General features: G+C 44.5%; 2 protein-coding genes across 2 annotated transcripts in view; one reads left to right on the forward strand and one right to left on the reverse strand.

The window, feature by feature from the left end:
- Positions 1 to 3,807: 3,807 nt before the first annotated feature.
- On the forward strand, positions 3,808 to 4,029 carry PHALS_05071 (uncharacterized protein; the record flags this gene model as incomplete). The annotated part of the gene is made up of 2 exons (XM_024722810.1): positions 3,808 to 3,938; positions 4,011 to 4,029. 2 exons carry the CDS (start codon positions 3,808 to 3,810, stop codon positions 4,027 to 4,029), a joined length of 150 nt encoding a protein of 49 aa, XP_024573849.1.
- Positions 4,030 to 8,523: 4,494 nt separating this feature from the next.
- PHALS_05072 (uncharacterized protein) overlaps positions 8,524 to 8,776 on the reverse strand; it is a gene marked incomplete at both ends in the record, with an annotated part of 325 nt that continues 72 nt past the window's right edge. Inside the window, one exon of the mRNA XM_024722811.1 lies at positions 8,524 to 8,733. Within this exon, the coding sequence (XP_024573850.1) occupies positions 8,524 to 8,733 (210 nt within the window). The remainder of the gene's footprint in view (positions 8,734 to 8,776) is intronic.

The raw sequence follows: 8,776 nt of genomic DNA on the forward strand, positions 1-8,776 counted from the left end.
ATTCAAAGAACAAAGATGGCAGATCTACCGCACTTAGAACACCTCCGTGTGGTGCTAAAATGTATGCGTAAACATTCATTGCAAGCGGATCTTGCAAAGTGTAATTTTGGTGGTAACGTTGTATCGGTCTTCGGTTGTTATGTTGGTGAACACGGTGTTCATTCAGACCCTGGGAAGGTCAAATCAATCGTGATGTGGCCAACGCCACGAAACCAAAAGGATTTGAGGAAATGGATTGGTATATGCAATTACTTGCATCACTTCTCGCGTAACTCCGCGGCAATAGTACAACTTGCTGAAGAAGGACGTATCATTGGAGTGGTCATCCACTTGTGAAGGTGCATTCACTCAATTCAAGAACATCTTGATGGAAGCACTTTTCTTGCTTTTTTCAGATGATTTGAAGTCCTATATGGTAGTGTTTGATGCTTTTGAGCTCGCAATCGGTCGTTCATTACTGCAAAGGACTCAAAACGAGACGATCGTGACGTGTTGTTTCAATCGCGACAGCTGAAACCGGCAGGAGAAGCTAGCTTGTCCTCGACAAGGAGTTTTTGGCAATCGAAAATAATAGTTTCGTGTTCACCTCTTAGGTTCAACTACGTTTATCGTCTACATGGATCACGCAAGCTTGCGATAAGCAGTTCAGTCGCCCAGCGAATGGCTCGCTGGTTGTTATTCTTCGCAGAATACAACTTCTCGGTCGCGTACAAGCCAACGAAACTGAACGTGCTGGCAGATAGATTTTCAAGTCGTCCTGATTATTAGCCAGCTCATATCAGCCATATCGAAAACGATGTATTCGATATGATACGTCGAACACGATGAATAGTGTGGTTTGATTATCAGAGCACTTTCATCGAGTAGAATGAAATTCCATGATAAGCTTGAAATCAAGATTACATCGTTCTGCATGTTAGAAATGCCCCCTTTACTATGAAATTGCACATGACGACAAGCCACAGATTGTTGTCACCCACTACGATAATTTGAAGTACAAGATAGTTTACGAGGCGCAAGATATGCCGATGGTCAGCCACTTTGGTCGTGAGAAGACCTGCCAATCTTTCAGCGCCCAATTCTGGCGCCCCCACGACACGTGAAAACATGCGATGTCTGTCAGCGCTAGAAGAACGCATGACACCACTAGTGAGTCTCCCTGTTCCTACTGACTGTTAGAAGTCAGTCGGTCCCAACTTTATCTTCGGCTTCTGCAATAATGCTGTCGGCCACAATGGGGTGCTCGTCCTTGTTGACAGACTTAGCAAGATAGCTCTCATCGCTCCGTGAGGCGATACCAATCGATACCAAAGGATTGGCTAGATTGACCATTGACCATCTTTTTTGCAGTCATGGGTTGCCAGACGCCATCGTCTTTGATCGTGATACACGATTCACGAGTGCATTCGGCAAACATTGTTTCGAATTCTTGGTAGTCGATTTGATATACCCACGATGGTACCGATGGGCAAACAGATCGTGTTAGCCAAGTGGTCAGTGATGTGTTGAGAAGAATCTATACGGAGAATTCCGCAGAATGGAGTTCTTTGCTATCATTGCTATGCACAACTTAATTCTTTCATCCACTGTATTTGAGCCGTTTTGTCTGGGTGGCTTGCGACACCCGCAAGTACAGCTTTGAGCGATGGGTGTTGTCTCTGATGTAAATGGGGGTGGAGCTCGGCAAATCGTTGCCTCCTAAATTGATACAATCAATGATGAGAATGTGAAGGGCAAGTACAAGGACGCCCTGGACTCGTCTATTATGGGTCGTGTGAATGTGATAACACAGGTGCGAGATACAATTGCGAATGCGCAAGATCTGCAAAGAATATACGTAGATAGACGAGGTCGTCGGGGCAAAATATATTTTAATGTGGGGGGTTACTTACTACCTAAGAATAAGAATCTATCAGACGATGCGGTTTCAAGCTACAGAAGCTCGAAGCCATTACCTAGCTTTATCGTGTAGTTTCATGCCAGGAGAATGCTTGCACTATCGACCTTTCAAGCCTGCTAAGGACACATCCAACGTTTTACGTATGGCTCCTCAAGCCTTACCATCTTGGCGACGCGATTCCCAACCTAGATGAAACGCAGGAGCATACGACATTGACTTTTGAGCACTAGTATTGGAGGTTGAAAACTTTGGCGTCATCACCTCAGCATCATCCTCAAAATGACGAGAATAATTGGGTACGGCTTGACGGGCCCCACGTCATCAAGCGGACGCAGCTACAGCAGCGTGCGGAGCCTCTTCAATCGATGGATCCGATTCTAGATTGAATCCTCAGGAGAGTTTTCAGGACGCCATTCGAATTCGCAAGCTTCGCGAATGACCTGTCGATTATCCTTTACGCATTGCCGCATCGACGACACCCAATCGGTCATTTTAGTTAGCCGCTGGTCTATCAGCCAGAGAGGCTTCTTCCTTCGTCAAATGCATATGCAAGGCGGAAAAAATGGGGGCCAGCCACAAAAGAAACTGAAGGGGCGCCATCTCCGGGCACCAACCCCTCTTCTAGATCGACAGAGAAAACGATACTACCACGAAAAGAACGTGGTGGCGGAAAAGAACGTCCGCGGACGACAGGAGCTCTTGAAGGATTGGCTAGTATATCCAGCAAACGAGATTCCGTGAGAGCCTCGTACTCGTATCCGTCGCAACTGGTCCAGTATCGCTCGCGCGTTCGATGCGGGTCCGATGACGGACTCCGCTGAGAGGAGACGTCTCTTCCTCTTCTCACTCCGTCCCTCTCGTCGTGAATCCGACTGATGACCGAACGTACTTCACGAGCATCATTGATAATAGAGGAAATTCAATTTTGCGCTTTCAAATGCGCAAATCGAACGCGCATATCGCGTACCTTTGACAAGTCCGCAGCGGTACTCGCGTTATGAAAAAGTGGATATCCACGGATTTGGTCGCCTGGAGCCATGTCTGGAACCGAGTGTCGATTGTCTGGATGGAATCCAGATTAGGTTGCTGGACGTATGGCACTAACATGAGGCTTCGTGGTTTACCGCCGGCACGAGTAATCAGACCGATGGCGCGAAACTACGCGATTTGAGTCATTTGTCGAGCACCCATTCGACTAAAGGGTTCCTCGAACTCTCGAATTGAACCGCAACGTCTTTTGTAAAAGTCGTCATGACGATCAAGCTCACAAAAGCGCAAATGCGCTGCATGACGTGGAATTAGAACATTATCAAGTTCGATGGTGACGAAAACACCATATGAAGCAAGCGTATAAATTTTCACTCTCGGAAGAGTTGGCCAGAGCATGACGAGGAAATTGAAGAAGAATCGAAGAAATGTATAATAGTTAGGGTAATCCCACCTTTGAGTACGGGGCGATGCAATGGACCAGGTCTAATCACACATGTTGTAAGGACCACATACTTTTGTGTATCTAACATGAAATTTAGACTCTGTATAACTGTATACCCCCTCTCATATCAGTACAGGAGGCACTTATCAGGTTTGGGAGGCTTAAAGTCCATTGGCGATAATAATAAGTGTCAAATCACCTTTCCTCCTCTATACATAAGTCAACGGCCCGCTGAGAGCGAGAAACACGTGGTGAGGCTTGTCACTTGACTGAAGCCTTTTTTATGAAGCGGACAGGCAATTCCTATTACAAGAAGTCAGAGTGGCTTAGTACCGCGATCTTCAGGGTAAATCCCTACGAAGACAGATGACTGTAACTGTCTTGCTTTCATGTTACCCATCTTCGCCACATTCTTAATAGTTGCTCTTAGTTATCAATAATGTGATATGTCCACCTTGCGGAGCAGTTGGGGTCCATGGATTTAAAATGGCTCGTGAATAATGGTAGATTTAGGGAGCGTAAGTCTCCTTTCACCAAAAATCAAAAACTTATTCATCCTAAGGAGTTATTTACGGAATTTATGAACTCAATTGATGAACAGCAAGAGTTGGAATGATTACTACATCACGAGGCAATGATCTGATAATTTGTCATGAATTGGTCCGCTTACACGCATAGCGCTGCGAACAAGGAGTGAGACGGCAATCTTCACTTAGCGCCACTTTCTGTGTCAGAGGTATATACTCTACATAATTATCAAAAAGTAAATGCAGACAGCAATTCATGGCAAACTTCAATTTCAGGAAAGAATGCGCTGCAAAACAGTATGGGCGGGTGCACTTTGCTCAGTGCTTTCGACCTGTTCGATAATTTTACAAGCTGCTCAAGAGAGACAGTGTAAAATATCTCACTGCAGTAGAGTATTTCTGATCGAATGCTCTTGGAGTAGCTAGCTATGCAACAGGTCTATCTAACGAGCTAGAGACGTTTAAAAATCCGGTGACACACATCGACTCGCTACAAACATTGAATAGTAGTGTTCTTCTCCACAGACATGCAGCACACGGCGTATCAGATGTGGACGTCTACATAAAAAATTGCGCGTCGTGCCCGAAAGATTTAGAAATTATCCTGCTTGGCTCTAAATCATTTGTGATTAATATAGACATGCGTTGTTGTGTACATGCATTTGAATGGCAGTATAAGCCGGATTGGCTTAATTTGGTAATAGACGCGCTTCGTGTCGCCACAACTTTGCACGACACGATTGTACTATTGCGCATTGATGATGCGATATTAAGTAATAACGAGTTAGACGCATCATACCTTGGGATCCATATAGCTCATAGACGTTTTAAGCTTTGATATTGCTTCATTAAAACGTTTGATTACACGTTTGCACCGAGTTTCTTGGTTTCGAGGCTTGCTAAGATAGAGCACTCTTCTATTTAACACCGGGGCATCCAGTTTGAAGAACATGGTTCAAGATGCTAGGCATCAGATGGAGCATGTCAACTGCTGACCAGATTGATAGTTCGACGAAAAATGTTGATGGCGTGACGAATGACCCCTCGTAATAACTAGCGCAGTGCTGGAGCGAGTTGCCCCCACTCACTGAATTCGCTTAGATAATTGCACTAAATGCATCCACGCGCTTTCCTTATTTTACACGAATGGTTCGTCGAACCCCGAGCAGCTTTGACACCGACAAAATTTCTGATTATATTGAGGGCTGTCAACCCGATTTGACATGCTGTTATTAGCCTGGCTACACGTCGAAGCAAAATCAATGATTTATCTTACTCAGATTTGGACGTCATGCGCAGGGTGTGCGACACCATCGGTGAGAGCTGTACAATAGTGAACCGCCGATCTCCGAGGCAGGTGAAACACTCACGGATACACTGTGGGAGGAAATGTATTGAGAGCATTTGTTCTACCCGTCTGTGGTCTACAAGCCTTTTAGCTAAACTTCGTTTCCTTCTTTGGCGGTGATACGGTTCGGAACTATAAGGGTCTTGAAAAACTGGTTCATTTCGATTGTGACCGCACACACATATTTTGAGGAAGGTCAACGTCTCGCAAAAGTTTAGAGCGATTATAAGAGCCAGCCGCAGGATATTTGGTCGGTACTGCTTGATAAACAAAAGGTGAACCTTCTAAGCAGCAAAAAAGGATGGCGGGTTCACTAGATTTTCTTACTCCGGAAAGTCATGGTAAAATAAGTTTTTTGTAAGATTTTTATGACCCCTTTGCCGCTCACAGCCTGGAAGCCCTTGGCCTTTATTTCCTCCATATCAAAGGCAGGATGTTCCGTAGCAGCGCGTTTTCTATTAGCAAGTAAGGAATGACTTTGTTGCAAGCTTGATGCGTAGTTGGTAGCTGTGACAGCTGTCCGATGGAGATAAGCGGGGCTACTAACTCCAAAAACTAGAGGTAACAGACTTCTAGCTTGACGCCCACGTTATTCTTTGCATTTCACAGAGTCTAGAATTCCAAAGACGCCTTAACCGGAGTCTATCTCACTGAAGCGGGCCGGCAAAGCTGTAAATAATTATGATGACTCTTATCTGTACTTTCACTTGTATCTTGCGGGCCGCTTATGATCCAAATTTAGTCAATACTCCGGAAAACGTGACATGAGAAGTCAGACATCATTCATTCTATTCTCTATTTATGGCAAACGTCCGCACGCATAGGCGTATAAGGGATCTGTCGCAGCGCTGCACGTAATTAAAGATAGATACAGTCATTGTTGCTCTTGCACTGGACGAGCAAGTCAACTCGCTGAACCAGGTCTAGCTTTTTGCTAACAAGCTTGACGTCGTCTTGAGTTCAGCGACAGAGATTAAGCAAGTGCTGCATAAAGCAATGAGCACGGAGTGTGCTATCAAGGGTGAGAAGAAGTGCTTCTTAAATACCGGTCAGAACTCGGTGAGTCACCATGGCTATTTCCATCGAAGAACATCTCATCTTCCTCACCGAGAATGGCGAAAAAATCGTCGGCCGCAAAAGAACCAAGCCTTTCTCAAGGGAATAAGAGCCATGGGGGCAGTAATCCTTGTGTGATTTGCAGCAAGAGTTGTAAGGTGCAATTCTCAAGCGTGGTGGGTGCTCATCGGGCGTTTACTTTTGCAGAGTGTCTGACAAAGACAAAATATCTGAGAGCATCACTTTAGGTCACATCTTTCTGGATGAAGATGTAACGGGCTGCGAACTATTCTGTTGTGTGCGTATAATTTACAATTCTGTGCAGTTGTGCAAGATATAATAATTTGTAGCTGTACGATCATGTGGTACACCTCATTGTCAATTTAATCGACCGACCTATTTACCGCGATAATTACGTTCCCTGTGTTTTGCCTTTCTTCTGCGCGAGTTGCGCACTCCGAGATCTATCTCTATGACGGCATGCGTTGCGATACCCCGCCGCGACAATCATGGCAACGTGCAAGTAATCACTGATCATCTGTATGTGGCTCAGTGTCCCCGGCGTGTAAGAGTGCAAGAGATACAACAACTCCTGCCGATTATATCACGCCACGATTATGGATTCAAACCATTTCGTATAACTCGTCGCGATAACGCAAGCCTTTACACGACTCTCCTGCTCACTCACTGTGTGTAACAAGCGCCCAAAAGCTTTCCGCCAGCCCAGGTTACAGCTTGATAGGCGAGCCGGTTGTGCTAACAACAGTAGCGGACAGGCACTTCCGATCCCTCCGTAAAAGCTTTGTTGAGCGATGATGGTTCGGTTGTGTGTCTAATTTTTCTTCTATAAAGTTACATTTGTTTGTATCAAAATAAATTTCAGTTAAGCCTAGTGGTTGTGGTATGGTCGCTCCACTTTCTTGCGAGACAATGGCCACCGGCGAACCGTGTTGACGAAAAACTTCGTCAAGGAACAGCTTGTCTGTATTCTCACTTATAACAGTATCACCGTTAGCAGCTAGAGAAGCCATTTCGATCAGACAGCCCATAGAGACCACATTACCAGTTTTACAGACGCTTCCTTTCAAGGATCAAATATAGGGTCCATGATTTTTATCTGCCAAAATTTTGCCAAAACTGGCTGACTGGCCAAAGGCGCCGATGCATAAAGCGAGAAGTTAATATGTTGATACATTTTAAACGTGCAACATACTTGCAAACCCACTTATTCACAACTCCACCGAGTAGTATATATTTTCTCTTCCTAGATGTCACTCAGTGGGATATCGTGTGTTTTGTATAGTGAGGTTCTCATTAAGAGATAACACCTCATGTTTAGTGTCGAATGGGCCAGTATTGTAATGCAGCAAGCTATGCGATACGAAATAGCGGTTCAGACGTGCGACCGAAAGCTTCGATAAGGCACACACCCCATACATTTCAAAGCTTTTGACTGATTTTGAGACCAAAAGAGACTATCGATTCTTGTATGTGTTGTTTTGCTTCCATATGTGTAGACTTAATTCAAAATTTCAGGCGAATCATCTAGAAGGTGGTACAAAACCCCCCTTCGGTTTGATCTAGACCAATCAGCTGCGAGCTACATGTCATGAGCGATGTCATCCTCATTTTTTGATAACCTGTAAGACCTTGTATAGAATCACACAATGAGTGATCCATTGTCTTGCTGAAAAATTGATATTTTAATCATTCGGCGAGCTCATATTTAAACAGTCATGTTTATTGAGTGAGGAGGGATGTCGAGAGTTTAAGTAGCTCGACGAATATTGATGATCGCTTTGACCTTTATAACATGTGCCAAAAATCTGCACCTAGATGAGGAATTCAAGCTCGATCTCTATTTGAAGTAAAACGTCGAGTACTTTTTGCCGTAGCCGTTTTCACTGGCTTGGTCTTTACATTAGACCTTTATTTTATCAGAAAATGCTACCAAATCGTATACATTCAACTACAGGATCTTTCGACGAGAGTCGCGCGCAAGAGTTGCCGATTCTCTACATCTTTCGTCTGCATCTTTCTTTTATATTTCCGTTTGTGTAAAAGGTAGACAAAAAGAATGTCTTGTCCATACTTGAGCGGTGAACAGAATCAAACTTTGCTAAAGGCTCATGTTGGATGGTGTGATGTGCTGCTGTCACTTAAATGAATGCTGCCATCGCCTGAAATCTAAATGCTTTTTCGCAAATCTCCTACAATGGCTAAGCAACATTCTAGCAGGTTATGATGACTCGCCGGAAAATCAGAACCGACGCCAAATTTTGATAAGGCGGCAGATTCTATTTTGTGTTGTCCACACTGTCGTTTGCTTTTTGTGCAGAAAGGCATATTGAACTTCAATTGTACTTTTAATCACTTTCAGTGTAGCCAAGGCTATAAAAAGGCACAACGTATTTGTACACCAGTGCCACGCCACGTAGGCTGCAACTTGTGCGTGCAGCGATGTTGACGTCTGCCAAGTCTATGGGTGACGATGTAGCACGTCTGGATGTGCT

This window comes from Plasmopara halstedii (assembly GCF_900000015.1).
Source record: "Plasmopara halstedii genome assembly, contig: Scaffold_287, whole genome shotgun sequence".
Taxonomy (NCBI): domain Eukaryota; phylum Oomycota; class Peronosporomycetes; order Peronosporales; family Peronosporaceae; genus Plasmopara; species Plasmopara halstedii.